At 42.9% G+C, this 20641-nt stretch overlaps 1 protein-coding gene across 1 annotated transcript; it reads left to right on the forward strand.

Moving 5' to 3' along the window:
• Positions 1-209: 209 nt before the first annotated feature.
• On the forward strand, positions 210-17754 carry UBE2QL1 (ubiquitin conjugating enzyme E2 QL1). The gene is made up of 2 exons (XM_069853457.1): positions 210-663; positions 16427-17754. The coding sequence occupies exons 1-2, from the start codon at positions 310-312 to the stop codon at positions 16556-16558; spliced, it is 486 nt and encodes a 161-aa protein (XP_069709558.1). The 5' UTR covers positions 210-309; the 3' UTR covers positions 16559-17754.
• Positions 17755-20641: the final 2887 nt, after the last annotated feature.

The raw sequence follows: 20641 nt of genomic DNA on the forward strand, positions 1-20641 counted from the left end.
AGAGCCGGCGCGGCGCACAACATGGCCACTTTGCTGCGGAAAATCGGTCTGATCCGGCTGCACAACCGGGACACGGAGGACCCCAAGCACCCGCACCCCCGCAGCGGCGGGCAGCAGGGCTCGTCGCTGCGGGGCCGGGGCGGCCACAAGCCGCAGGCGCAGGGCGGGGGGGGCTGCAGCGGCGGCGAGGGCAGCCCCCGGGGCAAGCAGCCCGGCAAGGAGAAGGCGGGCAGGGACCCCGGCCCCGGCCCCGCGCTGCCGCCCGCCCCGCGGCAGCCGCACTGCACGCAGGTGCGGAGCCGGCGGCTGATGAAGGAGCTGCAGGACATCGCGCGGCTCAGCGACCGCTTCATCTCGGTGGAGCTGGTGGACGAGAGCCTCTTCGACTGGAACGTGAAGCTGCACCAGGTGGACAAGGACTCGGTGCTGTGGCAGGACATGAAGGAGACCAACACGGAGTACATCCTGCTCAACCTCACCTTCCCCGACAACTTCCCCTTCTCGCCGCCCTTCATGAGGGTGCTCAGCCCCCGCCTGGAGAACGGCTACGTGCTGGACGGCGGAGCCATCTGCATGGAGCTGCTCACCCCGCGCGGCTGGTCCAGCGCCTACACCGTGGAGGCCGTCATGAGGCAGTTCGCCGCCAGCCTGGTCAAGGGGCAGGTAGGGGCTCGGGGGGCCGCGCCGCTCCCCTCTCCTCGGGCGCTCGCCCGGCCGGCTTTTGTCCCCTTTGCGCCGCCGCGTCGTGCCCCTCGGCCCGAGAGGCGCCCCCCTGGCCCCGAAGCCAAAGGGACCCCTCGGCCTCCAGTGGGGCTTGGGATTCGAGTCCCCTGCTTCAACCCTTCGGGTTTGGGATTCGAGTCCTCTGCCTCCAACCTTCAGCCTCCCAATGGGGTTTGGGAATCGAGTCCTCTGCCTCCAACCCTTCGGCCTCCAGTGGGGTTTGGGAATCGAGTCCTCTGCCTCCAACCCTTCGGCCTCCAGTGGGGTTTGGGATTCGAGTCCTCTGCCTCCAACCCTTCAGCCTCCAGTGGGGTTTGGGATTCGAGTCCTCTGCTTTCAACCCTTAGGGTTTGGGATTCAAGTCCTCTGCCTCCAACCCTTTGGACTCCAGTGGGGTTTGGGATTCAAGTCCTTTGCTTTCAACCCTTCAGCCTCCCAGTAGGGTTTGGGATTCGAGTCCTCTGTCTCCAACCCTTCGGCCTCCAGTAGGGTATGGGATTCGAGTCCTCTGCCTCCAACCCTTCAGCCTCCCAGTGGGGTTTGGGAATCGAGTCCTCTGCCGCCTGCCGTTCACCCCCCAGCCAGCCATCCTTGCTGGACTCCTAGGTGCAGCGATGCTGCTGCTGGCGTAGTGTGCGATGCTGGAGCTGCTGCCCTCAGATCTTTGTCTAGTGCTGCCCTGCTCAGCGCTCCTCGGGGAGAAGAGGGGACACCCGGGCCTGGGGCTTGGCAAGCAGGTGTGGCACGGGGTCACACCTGGAACTGTGGCCTGAGCTGCCAGCGAAGTTCTGCCAGTGTAAAATATCCCTGCCCGAAAGGACCAGGTCGTTTCGGGTGTGCACGACAGTTTCAGCAGCTAGATCTCGGAATCACAGAATTGTTGATTCCTGCTAGCTCTCCTCTCTTGAGGACGTGCCTGGTTCTTCCCGCAGAGGATCTCATCTGAGCTGAATCGATGCAGTTTATGCCTTTTTTTTTTTTTCTGCAGAATATGCTTAGAAGGGAGGTATTTAATAAGATGCTTTTTAATAAACGGTTAAATATCACTGGCGAAACTCATAGCTAATCCTTCTTAATGGTTATCATAGCGGGCAATATACACATGGCTCTGACAGGGTGATTTTCCTTTCACTTCGCGAATGCCCTTGAACTGAAGGGGCATGCACAGCTCCACATCTGTCGGTAAATGATGCTAAGTCACTTCTTAAATTCATATCTTGGCAAGGAGAGGGGGAAAGAGTAAATAATGACATTTTTTCTTTTGCTTTAAAATGAGGTTACTTCTGTTTGCCTCTGTGGAACTGCTTGCGTGAGCAGAAGTAAAGATCTGATTTCTCTTAAGACAGAAAATTAATTTCGGTAATTTAGCAGACTGTTTTGTGTGTGGCCTTTTCTCCTTTTTGCCTGTCTGATTCGGGCCTGCTTCTCCTTTTCTAACCAGACAGTATTTTTCTCTGCACTTCATTGGAAGAGGTCAAGTTTCCTAGGTCACCTTGGGATATAAAGAACATCTGCGAGGTGGGGGGGGGGAAAGAGCCTTAATTTACATTGCGTCTGAGGTATGTTGAAGTTGTGTAGCTACACTTAACTGCTATTTGTTAATCTGTCTCTCCTTATAGTGATTGTATTTCTCAATTTAAACGAGGGTTTAGAGGGACAATGCTAAATTCTGTCCGTTTTTTTAACAGTTCATTATCTTTCTCCGGTGTTGAATGTAAGCTGGTTAAATTAAGGTTTACTGAGATCCTAAAATGGCTCAGCGAAGAAAAGTGCTAGATTGTTTTATTAGTAGTAAATATTGAGCTATGTAACCAGATAATCTTCTTCCTTAAATCACTTCAGAGATTTCCAGAAAGAAGTAGTAATTTCTGATAGCAGAAGATGTTTATGTGTGTGTCATTAACAAGCACATTTAAACTGCAAGAGTTTCAATAGCATTCTTCCAGGACTTTACAAAGTTAATTATAAAAACAAAAAGAGAACACCTATGGAACAAAATAAAAGGCTGAAATAAATTGTTGCCACGGACTTAGAAGTTAAATAGGTTTCACATTACAGTCTCGGAATAGGCCTTCCAAGTGGAAATGTTGATAGGTGACACTGACAATAAATTGAAGTCCCGGGTCACAGAGGTGCACTTTGGGATGGGTTGCCAGCCTGTCATCGTAGCTGGGCTCCGCGTCATGGGAGCCACATTTCTGTAGTCACACTCCCCTCGTTATGTAATCTTGACTCCATTGCATAATAGGGCTCAAAGTACAACAGGCGCTCCCCGATTCCTCTTTCACATTTTTACAGGTAATCTGCTTTCGACTGATTGTTGTGGTTTTTTTTAATGAAAACACTCAGAGAAGTGTTTAGAACTGAGGCGCTGTATTTCCCAGAGTTACAGGGCTGCATTTGGGTAACTCTTGCCATGCTGTGGGTAGTCACGATAGCTGCAAAGAGCCATCCGGAACAAACAGTAGTGGCTTGCACCACGTTATTTTTTTAATATCTGTAAGCAGCCTGCACCCTGCAATGGTGTGAAATATTCAGCATGCTTGCTATTAATCAGAAATACTAGAAGCTTGAGCTCCATTCTCCACTGCCTCAAAACAAATCTGCACAAGTAAATGGCGGCAGCCACGAGGCCGAGTGGATAAATGGGACCTTCCAGAACAACGTCACTGTTTCGCAGCACTGTGATTTAGTGTGAAATCATTGTGAACACCTGAGCCTGTGACACATCTGAAAGCGTGCCTCGTGGGCACGGGTGCTGGTGTGAGTAGGCAGGACTGAGCTTCCTGACAGCGTGCTTTTCTCCTCTTGGCAATTCGAGTGATAAAACTGAGGTGGCTGATTTCATCCAACATTTCTTATCGGTCCCGTTTTGCTGTGCTGGCTGTAATGGCGCTGCTCTCTACCGGCTCTTCAGAGAGAAACACAATAATTCTTGGTCTGTCGTTTCATCAGAGCTAATAGTAACCTATGAACACATATATTAATCCTTTTTATTTTATGAAACAATCAAAAAGCAGACAAAACTAACACCAAAAATACATTTTCAGACAGTCAATCCTCTTGGCAAATTCAGATTTTTTTAAAGGGCATTTCACAGACCTTTTGGCAATGTAAAAGAAAAATGGGGAGAAGTCTCAAAGGTGAAACATTGACTCAGGGAATTGTGTCTGTAAGGAGATTTCAGTGTGCAACACTGATATTAAGAGGTAGCACTTTTCTGTTACTTTTCAGCATTGCCCTTGTGTGCAGGGAAACCTGGGTCCTGGTTCCCAAACCTGAGCATGATCCCCAGGAGCTGGATTTTAAAGCAGTGTGGCTGTTTCTACAGATTTCTCCAAGCAAGAACCGTAGGCCTCAGGTGACCTTGCTTGAGAGATGCCATACCTTATGGGATGCATACCCTTGCTTCCTATCAAATCTAATATTACATTTTTAGATGGTTTTTGCTTGGGGAAAAAATTGTTTAAAATGAAAGAGACATGATTTGGGTTTGAATGAAACAATTCAACTGTCCTAAACTATGCTGAGTTTTGGTGGGTTTTTTTTTTTCCCCCAGTTTTCAAGGAAAAAAAAAAAACTTAATTAACAAAACAAGTTGAGGCTTGTTTGGTTGGTTGCTTCAGCTATTCAGCTGAGAAAATCAATTATTCACACAGCTCTACTCAGTATCTTGAGGGGAATTCTCAGTACATCAAAGGCTTAAGACTGTTTATCTGTCTGGGATCCAGAATCTTATTTTTCAGATGTTGGTGTTGTCCTCAATTCAACTATAGCCTTGGTTTTAAGGGGATGACTTTGTACTTGCTTCATGCATAGTCACCTGCACTCTAGCTCCCATCATCATGGCCCTCCTGAGCTCGGATTTCAGCCAAGGAGGTGGGGTGATGCTAACAAAATAATTTAAATACCAGTTGTTTGTTGTCCTGGAGGCAACTGTTCAGCATGCCTGTCTAGGCAGAGCCTCCCATGTCTGTCTATCCAGGTTGTGGAGTTGTGGAAGTGGCCCGTTGAGCATTATTCCTTCTTAGCAGCTCCCTTTTAAAATAATTTATTGATAATTTTAAAAAGAGATTTAAAAATGAGTCTCTTGCTCTCCGCTTCCTGATAACGGGACCATCCTCCATGGAAGGGTGAACAGTGCAAGTCATGTTGTTTCTCACTGGAGGGTAACAATTTGATGCTGGCTTTGGTGAGAACAAAGCTATATATGCCAGTGTCCAAATAATGCATTGGGAATTATGGGGTTTTTTGAGAATGACTAACAGCTGCACCTGATGCCTTGAGGACTTTAAGTTTACAGTTCTGTTGATGAGTAGCAGCCTTGTTTAATCTGTGGAGACTGGGGACAGGACTGCCAGCCAAAGGCAGCTCTCAGGTACCTTTCGACTCTGTGGATTATGTTGTGGAAAAAGATCTTAGTTTTGAGGAAAATAATCCCTTAGCCTTCCAGTGAATAGGATTATCATAAAAGTTTTGCCAGGATATACTAAAATAGGAACAGGAAAACTAGTTACAAGTACTCTTGCTGTGGTGGGCTTCTGTATAATGATTTAAATAAAAACCAAAATTTAATTTGTAATGAAGATTTAATTTTCTGTGGGAAAATTTCCTGAATTCAAATAAAAGTTGCTGGTATATAGTGTGTTCATCCCTTGTATTGTAATATTAGAAATACCTCAATGGAATCCTGTTAGTTTGCTTCAAAAAGTACGTGCCTTGGATGACCACTGGACTGATTAATATTACCATTTTAAAAATACAAGTATCCAAGCTCACTTCTGCCAGATTGAAATAGGAGAAATGGGCTTATTTTATGAAAAACAGTTGCAGAAGGTAGCAGTTAATCATAGCCTAAATTACTCCCTCTTCATCCTTTCAAACAACAGTATGAGTGAGCAGATAGCAGATGGGACTTGCGTGGTGTCCAGGAGGTCAGCAGACTTCAGGTCTTTCAAATATGTATAGCAGAAATTAATTGCAAATCCATGGGTTTTCATACTCCAGATGCTGGGTTTGAGGACTGTAGCCATGCATAAATCAGCTAACCTCAAAGGCTGCGGAAATATATAGAAAACATGGCAGTCTCTGAATTATTTGGAGCCATTGTATCGTATTAGGGCCTGAAAAAATAAAACCAGCTTTCTTTTTGCTTTTGATTAGTTGCCTGAGCAAATGATGCCAGTTATCATCAAGGGAAGAAGTGTTCCTTTAGGTTCATGGTTGAAAAGATCATCGAGTCATATACAAAGATTACAGATGAGACAAAGAATGGAGTGTATTATGGGGCTTGTTCCCTGTGAAAAGGTATAAATGCTGGGCCAAAGAGGTAACAAAGAATATTGTTTAGCTACAGAGAGAAATCAGATATATTTGCCTTCTAAGATTTCTCTTTTATTGCAGTTGAGAAACCTAGGGTTTTCAAGCTGAAGTTTAAGCAGGAGCATATATATTTGCTCTGTTGAGATGGCTGGGATTGATGAATGAAAAAACATTGTTTCTCTGTACTCTGATATATTGCTCTTCTGACTATCCACTATTATCATGCAAATATACTCTACTGAGAGGAATGAAGACACAGGGATTCCAACTCATTGAAGTAGGAGGATGGTTGAATTCTTTTAAAAAGCAGGGGGAACATAATCTCCATTTTACCCCTTCAAAGCATAAAAAGGAAAATTTTAAAACACTTTGACTATCATCCTTAGCATTCAAATAGTCATCAAATAAGTTAAATCACTACATTGAAACAAATTGCTTATTTTAAAACATGCTTTTATGGCAGGTAGAACTAATTCTTCCTGGCAATGCTTGGCTGATTTCCTAAATAAGAATTTAAAAGAATTGCCGCTTCAAATCATAAGGAAATTGAATTTGCTCAAAAGAGCAAGGTTCTTCCCTGAATTGTAAAAGCTGTCCTTATGTTCTTCAGTGAAAGTGTTCAGTGGGAGAGAACTGTGTAGCTTTTGGGTATTTTGTCAGATACTTTGTTGAAGAACTGTATTTTTTCAAATGCAGAAAGCCTAGTCCTGAGAGGTGAGGTTGTGTCCCCCCTGTAAACTAAATGACCCACTTTCTATTGTGAGGAAGATTTACTTTTTCTTATACAGGCTGGCCTTGAAAATGTGCAGATTCCCCAGCAGCTACACAATGCCTGTGGATTTCCATGCACAACTAAAGACTTCCAGATCAAAGATTTGTGACTCCACAGTAATTCTGGTCCTCATATCATGGGAGTCTCATTGCCAGGCATGATCCAAGGCATGCTCCTGAGTGGGCATCTGATCTCATAAAGTGGGACACTGGTTAAGTAATGTAATATTAGCCGTGTTTGTTTTCCCCATCTCGGCTCCTTTGGGCTGATGAGAGACAGTGAAGATCATCTCTTTGCCTTGACATATTCAGTCCTTCACATGCAGTTTCCAGTTTACAAATTGTCTTCTGTAACTGTCAAAAAAGGTAACGCTGACGTTAGGCATGAAGGGAGATGGGAGGACGGAAGGGTTGCCAGGTGCAATTACTCTGCTGTTAAACAGGGAGAACTTCAGGGGCTGTGGTGATTATGCTGTCTGAATGGCTCAGATGTTAAATTTAGTGTGCACAGGGTCCCGTTGTCTCACTTGTAAATGGAATACCAGGTTGAATATCATCATGTGTTTTGAAAGCTTGGGGCTGGTCTCACACCTGATTTCGTCCTGTTCCTCAGACTCATTTCTAGAGCCCACTGAGTATTTCACAGCACTTGTCTTTAACTCGGGCTGGAAATGGTGAAATTGAGCAGATGCAAGAAGTTGCAGGACAAGCTACGTGGGAAGGTGATGGTACTGTTACCGAACCTGGCTGGCAGTGAAACAAACCAGTACTGTGTGGGGAGCTGGAGAAGCATAAACTTGGGAGAAATGTTGGTGTGCTTTGGTGAAAATGAATTTGCAGTCCTTATTGGTATGAATGAAACAGGTTAGTGGGCACCACACTTAAGACAGGTGATTCCTCTTCTGAAACAGGATCAAGGTGCCAGTCTGATTTGCCCCATTCCAGTTAAAAGTCAAACTGAGGAGTGAGTGGTACATCAAGCGTGCCTGTCCACAGCCGTGCCTGGCGGATATGTGCCTGCCTTGTGCTCATGCAGAGCCTGTCCTTGGAAAATGTCTTTTTATCTGCTTCATGATTTCGTGCATGTTGTTAAAATTTATGATCCTCATTGATTTAATCTTCTTCTGTACAGGCTCTCCAGAACCCCTGGAACTTCTGCAATGACTCCTTGGTAGAGTTACAAATCAGTCACAATCCCAAACCTGCATTCAAAGATGAGTGAAAATAAACCTGAGGAAGGAAGAGCAAGCCTGCATTCTGAAATGGCCTGGAGCTCAGATGCTTCTCATAGCCAGGCTTTATGAGCTGTGGAATGATTACATATTTCTCCTGTTTCTAGGGTTTTGTTACAAAAGGTAACAAACCCCCAGCTGCAGTAAGGAGCGTAGGGATTATTTCCATAATACATGCCCATAAAAAACACTAAAGCATCACAAAGCAGATGAAATTGATGGTACTATTTTTTTCAAGTTTTCTATTAGTTTTTATAAATGTGACAAGATTATTTCTATTAAAATATACCTAGTGTTAATATCTTCATCAATTATCTGAGCAAGGGTATCAAATATACACTCAGTAAGTTTGCGGATGATACCAAGTTGGACAGGAGTGTTGATCTGCTTGAGGGATGGAAGGCTCTGCAGAGGGATCTGGACAGTCTGGGTTGATGAGCCGGCACCAGCTGTATGGGGTTCAACAAGACAGAGTGCTGAGTCCTACAGGCTTGGGGATGAATCTGCCTGACAGAAAGGGACCTGGCGGTGCTGGTCAACAACCGACTGAACATGAGCCAGCAGTGTGCCCAGGTGGCCAAGAACGTCAGGAGTATCCTGGCTTGTGTCAGAAATGGTGTGACCAGCAGGAGTTGGGACATGATTGTTCCTCTGTGCTCAGCACTGGTGAAGCCGCACCTCGAATACTGTGTGCAGGTTTGGGCCCCTCACTACAAGAAAGACATAGATGAGCTGGAGCGTGTTCAGAGGGCAACTAAGTTGGTCAAGGATCTGGAGCTCAAATCTTATGAGGAGTGGCTGAGGGAACTGGGGTTGATTAGTTTGGAAAAAAAGGCTGAGGGGAGACCTTATCGCTGTGGTTGTGGTGAGGTGGGTGTTGATCTCTTCTCGCGAGTGACAGGGGACAGGACAAGGGGGAATGGCCTGAAGTTGTGCCAAGGGAGGTTTTGGTTGGATATTAGGAAAAAAAAAAGTCCACTGAAAGAGTTGTCAAGCACTGGCAGAGGCTGCCCAGGGAGGTGGCTGAGTCACCATCCCTGGAGGTATTTAAAAGACATGTAGATCTGGTGCTTAGGGGCATGTCTTGGTGGTGGACTTGGCAGTGTGAAGTTTACGGTTGGACTTGATGATCCTAAAGGTCTTCTCCAACCTAAACAATTCTGTGACTCTGTGAAGTGTTCTATAATTAACTGGGGGGAAGGATCTTTTACAGTAGGGGACTTAAGCTGAAGAGAGGTGATCTGAGTTTAGCTTTCAGATTTTGGCGCTGACTTCAGGTGCAGGCATGGGCAGGTCATATAACTTCACTATATTCCTTTTTCCCACCTGTAAAGTACAGATAGTCCTCTTTGCAAAGGTCGTTTGAGGATATGTACCTACAGCACTCAGAAGTGGGGGCTCTGTGAGTAGATGTCCATGTGCATCAGTATGAAACGCATCATAGTGAAGAGACTAAGAGACTGACACATTTTTATAAATAGCAGGAGGAAAAGCGCATTAGCCCATGACTCTAATCTTACCGAATTTGGGTTTAACTCGATTAAATGTTCCCAGAGGTAGTCTGCTTTTTGCTTCTGTTTTGGTTTTGGTTTTTTATTTTTAGCATGGTGAAACTTTGGGAAGTGTGAAGATAGATGATGTGTCTGGGCTGTAGCTCCTTCGGCTTTAAAACCTGTGATAAAGAATGGTTTGCTTTTCTTTGGTTGGGTTTACACCCATGGCTGTGTTTAGCTTGGAAAACTTCAAGTTCCTGGTGTGGAGAATCTGTGGGCTCATGCAAAGAGGGGCTGTCGTGCTCCCAGTCTTTTCACCTGGGCTTGCCCTCAGTTACTCTGCTGCTACCTGATTCCAGAGAGAGGTAGTCCAGAAGGGTCTGCAGAATACTGACAGAGAAAATGAGCCTTTATCATCTAGAGTACCAGGTGTTTGCTTGATGTTAGGGGACAGGGAGGATCTTTTTTGGTATAGCCCATGGTGTTGCAAGGTGGCACCTTCACCCCTGGAGGTGCTAGAGGCACCTTCTGAGGATGTGGTTGGCTGTCAAAATTTTCTTGATCTTTTGCCAGTGCAGAGATTGTCACCTCTGTAAAATGCAGGAAGGGAGTTTCTTAACACTCATTTGTACTGAAATCGTGCTGCTGACTCTCTGCTGGTTTTAGGGAAAGGCAAGGAAGAACAGCACAGTGCTCTGTAGCTGTCAAGCAGGGATTGGGATGCTTAAGTGTTCCTATCGATTAAAAGTTACATCAAGCTGCACACAGACGAGTGAGCATTAATAATTACTCAGCTGGAACTCAGATTTCTTTTTCCTGGATAAAGAACAATCACACTCCCAGAAGAAGAAATTTATAGGATGCTTTAAAGCTGCAACTTGCTGAGTTTTCACTTCCTTGTATGGATTATTCTTAAAAAGGAGACCAAAAAAAAGCATGGAAATACTGCTTCAGAAAATTTACATTTGGAGGAAAACGTCCCATTTTTAATTCACTTATGCTGCAACATTAACAATATTTGTCTGCATTATTTTCTATACTGCTTTGTTTAAGCTATAGCTAATAATTAATTATATATAGTGCAGTATAAATTGTGTGCCATTTTTGAGACATAATTAACTGTACCTCATCTGTACATGAAGGAAAAAATTATAAATCATGTAACTGGGAGGAGAGACTATGTGTATTGCACTCTAGCAGTGGTGTTGTGACACACTGCAATCACTGCAGTGAGAGCAATACAATAGCTCACTTGAGCATTGCTCTACTTTTGAATGCTTCTCTAAAGTCAGCCTAAATATCTTTCTCTGAAAGCTTGTTAGAATACTCTAGAACAGAACAGGTTCAGTCTTAAGGACTGTATTCCTCTGTTACTTATCAGAAGAGATTTGGGTAAGTTTGTGTAGTTTGCAGATTTGAACAATTGAGGCTCAAGGCCATTAATTACTGACGCATTAGTGGAACATGTTATGTTCTGGAGACTCATAGTGTGCTCCAGCTCTTAAACACCACAGTTTCTGCATCGTTCATGAAGAAGACTGAGACAACAGACTTGGAAAATGAACATATGCTTGTGGGTCTCCTTACTGTCCTCAGAGGGATCACCACAGCCTCAATGTGTGGCATAGCAGCTGTCTACAGTCTTTTATCTACCTCCTTACATCTTTGTTTGTTTTCTATCTCTTGACATTTACCTAGAAGTGCGTCACTGGAGGCTGCTGTAGAGAGAGGGAGAAAATGAAATTGTACCCATGCACCCTTATGTTGGCTTAAATGATGGGCTGCATTTAGCCCCATGTGCGAAAGGAAGGTATGATTTGCGCTTGGAAGACCAACCTTGAGTTATTGGCATATCTGGGATTAATGAAAGGAATGTAGAGCTGAGGAGTTTGCATTAAGACCAGTGCTAACAATGTGAGGGTTTGCCTGCTTCTGAGTCTATTCTTGATAGCTGTGTACTCTTTGTGATTAATTCAACTTTTTTTTTAACCAGTCCAGGAAAAAAAGTCTGGATGTGACTGAACGTTTGCTGTGGCATCTCAGAGGCATGAGGCTTATGCTGTTTCCAGAATAACTTCAGTGCTGTAAGGGCTGGTGGCTGTATGCGATAAATCTCTGAAAATTTGGGACCTTGTATCAGGAGAGGACTGTGCATGGCCTTGAAGGATTTCAGACCTGGCTATGCAGTGCCACAACTGACCTATGTTGGCAGTTCATCTCCAAGTATCTAAGTTGGACTTAGAGACCTCCCTAGGTGCCTTCCAGCTAGCAGTTTGGTGATTGTATGACCCTGTGAAAGGCCAGGCATCGTTACCTAGACCTGTCCTTCCAGGTAATGGCAAAAGTGATACAACAAGGAAGCACACCTGATGCTGTGTGCTATGCCAAAACTGTTGGATTTTGGTCTGGGAACTGCTATAATTGGTTTGACATGAGAAATAAATTTCTTCATCACTGCCAATGAAATCCCCTTGAAGCCATCCTGCTTCTGGAAATACCAGAAGAAACATGAGGGGGGAGTGTTTCATGACACACAGGACAGGTGGGGGCAGGTGGATGGTTGTAGTGGGGTTACAGGGCTAAAGAGCTTAAGGCTTCATATTTGGATAACATACCAGGATATGGATATTTCATATCAGGACTTAACTCTGTCTTCAGACCACTTCATGACATGGTGGATTTGGGGAAGAAAAGGTATTGTACGTTGCTGGTAGTGATGCTGAAGGACTTTAAAGAGCTATTAGATGCGGAGTTGAATATTGTTGAGGATGTGCTTCAGTGTCTTATAGCAGTCTCAAGGGGAGGACATGCTGACGCCTTGATGACAATGGAAAAATGTGGAGACTGCTAAGAAGCAACATCGCTGAAAAGTAGCAAAGGTCGCAGATTTGCCCACAGAGGTCTGTGGGTGCCAAATCGCATGTGAGATTTACTCAGCCTTTTGTTGAGTATGGTGGGAGGGACCAGTCCTTCTCAGGGTGCTGAGAAGGCTACCTGCAGCAGACTGTGCTCCAGGAGATCTTTCTCTTAGCGGTCATCGGGGTTATAGGCTGGATCCTTATCAGCTGTTTGTTCAAACTCATTAGTCTGGGCAGAGTGGATGAATGGCATGCAATTGCTCACTGTGCCAGGCAAATTAGGCGTGGTAGGAGCACGAGGGAGTGAGGAGGCTGAGTGCAGCACATGTCCCCCTGCGTTTCAGCATGGCTGTGTAAACCAGTTGGATGCTGTGGTGCTACTTTCACCTTTCATATGTTTCTAGCTTGTTAAAATTATATCTTGATAAGTACATGAAGTCATAGCAGATGGTGAAATCTGAAATGTTCCGTCTAACTCTTTATTTTAATTAGGTTTTTGGTTATCCCTTTATGAAAAGCACTCTGTGAGTGTCTACAAGTATTGCAAGTATTTAAATAAGCTCCTGGTGTGACTCCTCAGACCTAAAGGTGACAATGATATCTTTATGAAAGGCTTTCTTGAGTTTTATCTGTTGTGGCATCTTTTGTGGAATGTTTTGATCTTCTTCAGGTATCAGTTTTGTATCTTTTCTTGGTTTGGTGCTGGGCGCGTCAGAACCCTGGTCATGTCAATGATCTGTGTTCCTTACCCTGGCAGCAGCGGTGTGTATGGTCTAGAGATTAGACAAAATGCAGTTACATGCAATTGAGGTTAAGCATCAATCTGAAAAAGAAACTGTAGTCAATGCCTGTTAAAGTGTTTGACACTTTCTTTTATAATTGCATGCAAAATGCTATTTTTTAGTTAAACATCTGTGGGAATGCAAAAAGCTAAAATCCATTAAGCCAGCAGATACCAAGTATACTCAAGTATAGACTCAAAAGCATCTGAACCATGTCAATTGAAATTCCACCCTTCTTTCATTTTACCTGAAGTTTACTTGAGGCACCAAAAAGGGAAACTTCCAGTCCATAAGATTAAATTTCATCCACATTATAAACAGCTGGCAGGATATTAGTTAATAAGAGGCAGTGCAAACTGTGCCACTCATGGTTTCTGTATAAACATAGAAATGCCTGGACTACAATGGGGTAGAATTAGCTGGTCTTTTATGATGCAGTTTACATGCAACCTGCATGTGGTAGCAGAATGCTCTTACAAAGTGGATTTAATAATTCTTTACATTCAAAACAAAGAAGTATGAGAAAAAACTCATGGAATGATGCTTGTTTCATTTGCTGTGGCTCCAGTAACATTTTAGGTGACGTAATGATATTCACTGCACTATTGCAACACCAAAGAATTCTTACTTTCCTTGTTTGAAAGTCGCTGACACTGAACATGAGTGATATATCCTATTTCTAGTTACAGATCAGTGTTAACACTTTGATAAAGTTGGGGAAGATGTAGACCATACTGTGCTAGGTGCTATGCACACAGTTCAGAAAGGTATCAAAGCCTTAAGTGATAAAAAAATCGTATGCATGAGAAAAGAGATGGCAAATGGACCTAATTCAGAAATTTAGTAGTAGAGTAAGTTTATAGTTACTTTCAATAGTATATGTCATTGGTGAGATTCTGAGAACAGCAGATTTCATCTGTGCTGATTTCATCTTCTGTTGCACTTGGCTTTATTGTTTTTCTAAGCATGCTTCCAATGAAAGCTCAGATTAGGAAGAAAATACAAAACGTGTTTTGAAGCAACAAAACTATTCTTGCAGGGCATGTAAGATAGTTAGTCGGTGACATTATAAATATATAATACCCAATTTTATTTAATTATTCCTTTTGTCAGAACTAAAAAAGGAACATTTTAAAAGAAAATTTATTAGTGGGGTTAAATCAAGTACCAGTCAGGTCATCCTTATTTGGGAAACATTAATTGAGAAATTAGGATGGGGATGGGGAAGGTAACGTGCTGTTTAGTCTGTCAAGGGGTATTTAAAGAGGAGCTACGTTGCTAGTCTGTAAGTGGTGACTAGGGAGAAAGGTGAGGAAAAGCATCGAAAAGTAAAATATCTATTTTTGTAGAAACCAAATGGGTATAAATTGGCTGTGAATAAATCGATGTGGGAATTAGAGGCTGTTCCTAATCTTTAGTTAAGGTAGGCTCTGCAAGAGAAGTCAAACAGCACAGAAAATGCCTTATTAAAACAGGAGTGGGAAACAGCTTTTTTATCTCGTGTGTCCACAGTTTTGTTATAATGAAAGTGATGCTGAACACAAAAGCCTATCTATGCAATATTGTGACAGCTATCTAGAACAAAATGATTTGTCCAGACTGCAGAGTAGTCTTACTCATTTTAGTCTGTAAAAATAATTTTGATACCCCAAGGATGGGATTTGGGGTTTTTTTTCCCCGCCTCTTTGTCTCCTTTTTTCCCCTGCATATACGTGATAGTTTTCTCAGTATTATTTGTTGCATGCAATTACAATGACAAATTTTGGTTTAAATTCCAAATTGACAGTAGAATATGGGAGGCAAAAGGTGCAGCCTGATAGATCGTTTTGAGCGAAAGAATGGAAAAAATGAGAACAAACTAACTCAGTTCTTAATAATTGTAAAACTGGTAGCTGCTCATCAAATGCTGTTTATTCTAAAAAGGGCTTTCTCTGCAGTCTGTCAAAGTTATTGAAATTGTTAGACTTGTGACTTTAATAAACTTCTATTTTGTGACAAATTGAATAGGCATAAGTACATTAGAGGGCATTATTGCTGCAGAGTGGAATAAATCTACAGCTGAATTTCTTTCTTGTGTCTCCATTAGTTGGTAAATTACATGGACCAATGTGAAAAATAAGATAATCCATTAATAACTCAGTGAAAGTCTCTGTTGCTAAACAAGCATTTGAAATTTTTTACTACTGTGCATTTATGGTAGTATTTAATTGCAAAGTAATAGAGATGCAGGATGTTTAAATGTGCATATTTTCACTCATTATCAAACTTGTAATGAAAGAGTAAGAAACAAATGACAAATTTTTTTATACAGGTCTGAAGCAAGTGGGTTTTAAGGTGCTCCTGCCATTAAGAAATGCCAGAGCTATTAATTTTTCATGGGTCAGATTGGAAAGAGAAAAATGGAGTGGGATGGGTATAATTTTTACTGACGCTTTCCGTTAGCAGTATAGGGCGGGGGGAGATACAGGTAGCCCTGAGAGCAAGCAGAAATGCTCTGCTTTTATGATGGTTCTCCAGAGTCACTGACTCCGTGATATTCACACCTCAGAATATATTACGAGCATGGCATGAAAATGCTTTTGAAACCACTCTCCATCTTTTCAGCCCCAAGCTGGTTCCTCAGCGCTGGTTACAACTGCCTGCCTCCTTCTCCTTCCACAGCCCTGGCCCTGGGGGACCAGCGGGGGCTGGGAAACTGTTGAACCCCTTGCTCTCCGGCAGCTGACGAGGGCCACAAGATGCTAACAAAACCCGCTTGTCCCCAGGAGCTGGTGGGAAGCGGTGCCCCGCTGTGCCGAGGCATCATTTCTGTGGCGTATTTCTGTGCTCCTCGCAGTCCCTGTCTGCTGTACTAGGTGGGCATGAGGCTCTGCATGCCAAATGCTTTATGGCAGAGGTCCCTTCACTTGTTTGCAGGGTTCCCCATGTGGCAGAGAAGGACGCAAGCCGTGCGGCATGGCTGCAGCAGCCGCCGCTGCTTGTTGATCCAGGGCAGTGTGCCAGCACAGGGGCTCGATGGGAGGAAATAGCCCAGCAGATGTCTTTTTTTTTTTCCCTTTTCCTTTATTGCATATCATTTTTAATCATCTGTAATAATGCATTGGTCTGCCCCAGTTTGGGAGCTCTGCTATTTTGGTACCCATAAGTGAATGCCTCCTGGCCTGATGCATTGAAAAGGTAAGCTGTGGTTTCCAGCTGCGCGTTCACATGTTTAATGAAGGTTTTTCTCTTTTTGTTTGGTGCAGGGCCGTATCTGCAGAAAAGCTGGCAAATCAAAAAAGTCATTCAGTCGAAAGGAAGCTGAAGCAACATTTAAGAGTTTGGTGAAGACCCATGAAAAATATGGGTGGGTCACCCCGCCTGTCTCTGATGGCTGATGTTAGCAATCTGCACTTGACAGAAATGCTGAACAAAAGTACTGTGACATCTCCTCAGTGCTGTACACCGCCCATCCTTTTCTACTTCAGCTTCAGTTACATACCATGAATGTCAAGGAGACATCTAAGTTATTTATGAACAGATGTGTTTACGGAGGGAGAGAAAAAAAAATGCTGTGTAGGATTATATTTCAAGACTGGAGAATGGTCATCATTGAAGTCACTTGAGCGGATGCTGAGATTGTGTCATTTGCCCCCATACAGCCCACATTGTCTTCAGCTTCTTTCCATGACAGCAGCACCAAACAGCAGTACTGGGAAGTCTATCCATTACTGCTCAGTTCATGTAAATGTAAATGAAACAGTTAATATTTAATAGGGAAGCAGTGCATTGCAGGTACATGTTTGCTGTGCTGTTTATCTTTGTCTCCTAGCAGGTCAACATAACTTGAAGATTTGTCTTTATGTGGAACTGTGGTCTGCTGTGACTAAATTTAGACCTCATTTGTGCTCTATATATGGCCTCTAATTCATAAATGAAACCAGAATTAAAATGCTGAAAGGTCCTAGTGTTGAAAAATTATTAAGTGAAATCACCCAACCGGTTACAATGTGCTATCTATGCTCATGTTGTGATGTGCTGTTCAGAAATAAACCAGTGCAGCTAGCTGAAGGTTAGGTGGTTTTTTTGAATACGTTCACGCCAGGGCCTCGAGTGGTTGGTTCGTGGTAGCAGAACCATTATTACCCTGCTGGTACCTTCTGCAGTAGCATGTGGCCTGTTGGTTCGTCAAAATGGCAAAATGAATGAAAATGGAGAAAGCAACCTTAAAAACTATCTATCTCCTTATTTTTAAAATGATATGCCAGTAACAGAGTAAAAATTTTCAAGGCAAATGGAACATGGTTTGTAAGATGATTTGCATGACTGGAATTTTCTTTTTTATTTTCATTCAATAGGCCTTGTATGTACTTAGAGCCCAGTATCTGAGAGAACCCACTGATGTATATAAATGTCCTATTATTTAATCATTAAGATTTAAGTTTTCTGGTAAACAAATTTAAAAAAACTTTTTAAAGGACTCCATAAAAGCTGAAGGTAATGTGTAGAATGGTATAAGAAAAGCATTAAAAAATGTGGATTCCTAATGGAAAATCGTATTGAAAACATGCTGAATAAAATCACCAGTATCGTTTCTGTTGCCTCAGGAATTCAGTCATTTTGGCCAATGCTTGTATTTAAATAGGTTTTCTGTCATGAAATCCTAGGCACCTAAAAGGTATCTCTGTTGCAGCGGTATTTTAATTGAAAGCATGACAGTATTGATTGTAATTTGGGCTAATTTGAAGGGGGGGAAACACTGTGTGTTTGAAAACACTTCCCTTTATGTGGGTAGCACAAGACAAAATCAGAATGGTTGACCAGTTTCTGTTTGCATTACAGCAACAGTGGAGACTGTACAGAGAGGTTTGGTGTTTGGGATTTAAAACTACGCACTACAGAGAAGAGCAAAAGAGTAATGAAAGACAATAGAGTTCAAGCAACAGTGAAGAAGCAGCAGAGCAGATGTTCCGGCAGTACTGGTGCAAAAACACTGCTCCGTTTACCTGTAGAAGTTTTGCCAGTGTAGCAGTTCGTCAGTTAGATATGGAGAAAAATAGTCAAAGCCTTCACCAAAATGGTTATGTGGGTCAGAGCCACTCAGCTTCATGGACAGAGCTGGTTTCTCACACTTCTCATCTCCATCAGCTGCCTCTTCTCTTTCTCCTCTGGCCATTTGTGGTACCCACTTGGGGTTGCCTCATCTCAGTTATAAAGAGAAATGGTTTGTACCACAGATCTGCCCACATCTTGCTGTGATTTATCTCACCCTACTTTATACTTGGAGATGATGCTATGATCAATGTATGTATACTTTTCCCCTCGAACTGCATCAGGTCTATGCAGCCAGCAGGAGAATGTGTCTTTTGGGTGAGGAGTAACATTTTGAGTAATTTATTTACTAAGTTTTACAAATGTTTTATTTGCTATCCTTCATGAAAGAGGAAACTAGTATGTTTAGTCATCAAATAATTTGCAATCCCTAGTGGGACTCCCTGAGAAAATGAGGAGGGATCTAGCACTATCAAGGACGGGATTTGTTATTTTCCTTCAGAAAAGCTCTTCCGTCATCAGCCCAGTAAGATTATGTTAAAAGCAGTGTGAAGGTGTGTTAAGTCTTTGGAGGGGATAATTTCTTTTTCTGCTCTTCTTTTAAACTGTCTCTCTTTTCTGTCGGTGGGTTATTTTAAATCTTCCTGAGAACAATATCTTTAATATTTAATTAAAGGGTTAGCTAAAAGGAATATTGTGGGTGGATTGCTACCACTTCCCTCAAACCTACTTATTATGTGTCTTCTTAAGTGTGCTTTAAATAGTTACAGCAAACATCATCGCTAAAAATCACAGTCACTTTCTGGCTGTAGGAGGTTCTCTGTATCACTCAGAGTCTTGGAGGAGTAGGAGAGGCAAATCAAAAAATCCGTAGTGCTTTGAAGCTGTGGCAGAAAGGGAGCAGAGCATGTGTAATAAGCTGCAGCAACAAATCGTGCAAGGAAGAAAGAAAGGAAAGAACACTGCATGAACTAGGGCAGGATGAAGTTCCTGCACCAAAAATATGACTGTTCCTATTGAAGAGATGACAGCTTGTAGCAGGCTGTGCTGGGGGAGATGCAGGAAAGGGGGACAGCAGGGAGCGCAGAAGCGTTATCATTCTGACTAGGGAGGGTGATGGCTAGGAATGTAGTTAATTAAGAGATTTAGAAAGAGGGTTGATATATTTTCAGGGAAAATTACTTCATGGTTTTTGTCTGGCTGTGTGCTAGACACATTTTACAGACCAGTCTAAAAAGAAGTGAGTGAGAAAATTGGGAAAGGAAAGGTGTATGAAAGGAAGGAAGGCAGCAAGACCTGAGAAAGAGAGAAAAGTATAGGGTTAGGAAGATGTAACTGGGAAGTTAAAACGTAGGATAAAGAAAGCCAGATCATGGAAGGAGATGAGATGAGGTATCACAGGAAAACAGCACAGTAGCAGAAAGCAGCAACAAGAAGGGCTGAAGGACAGCAGTTTAGATAGGACCTGCTGAAGGAGCTGCTTGCGGAGCTGCTCCAGGTGCCTTTCTGTTGAGGGAGCTTCAGTGAAAAAGATCTTATAATGTCCTTTTTGTTTGTGCTCTACAAAGTGATACCTGCTTCCTCCTTGCTTTGTCTTCATTCTGGCAGCTGAGGGTGTTAAGATTTGGAGTTCTGGTGTGAAACTCAAATCAAGCCGTCACCCTACTTTAGTGACTGAGAAATAGAGCCAAGTGTCATTTTCAGATCCTGCACTCAAGGAGGCCAAACGCTAAATAGATTGGCCCATCATCTGCTTTTTCAAAGTTCCTCAATATCAACGAAATAGGAGGGGTTTGGGTTTTTTTCAGACAGTAAACACCCCCTTTATCCAGTCAAAAATATCTTTAGGAATTCTTGTAAGATTAGCAGTCAGCACAGGTCCTCCAGCTCTTGTTAGACCCATTTTATCAGGGATATTATTTTCCATCTGCTGTCCCCAGAACAGATGATTAATTTGAAACTAGCATCTGGGGAGGTGTGAAGTTGTATTAGGAAGTTACTTCCTGGATTTTTTTAGACTATGCCCTTTTGGAGGACCTTCTCTGAGTCTGAAAAAGCTACTTGACTTAACAGACATTAAAGAAAGCTTATAATAAAGCAAGAAAGCTGTCCCTAAATACCTAAAGACTGAAAGATCTCCGCAAAGAACAGAGCTGATGGTTTTTATGGGAAAGCATTTCTGCATCATTAAAAATGGGTCCTAAAGGTTCAACAATCAAAAACTCAGCAAAGACTTCTTGAACTTGTCTTGTTTTTAATCCAAAAGGCAGGATGTCTCCTTCATTCCAGCCTAAACTTCGGTCTTGAGTCCAAAAAAAAAAAAGATAATAGGTATGGTCTGTTTATTTGGTGCTGTGACACTATGTTATGTAAAAAAAGACTCACTTTGTTCTCCCTGTCCAAAGCAATACTTAAGATCCTAAAATGGA

This window comes from Phaenicophaeus curvirostris, chromosome 3 (genome assembly GCF_032191515.1).
Source record: "Phaenicophaeus curvirostris isolate KB17595 chromosome 3, BPBGC_Pcur_1.0, whole genome shotgun sequence".
NCBI classification, from domain to species: Eukaryota; Metazoa; Chordata; class Aves; order Cuculiformes; family Cuculidae; genus Phaenicophaeus; species Phaenicophaeus curvirostris.

Bases quoted from the DNA above. Each gene is read 5' to 3' on its own strand.
- UBE2QL1 (XM_069853457.1), top strand. From the start codon at position 310: ATGAAGGAGCTGCAGGACATCGCGCGGCTCAGCGACCGCTTCATCTCG. The intron at 664-16,426 runs GTAGGGGCTCGG...TGTTTGGTGCAG, and splicing joins CCAGCCTGGTCAAGGGGCAG to GGCCGTATCTGCAGAAAAGC.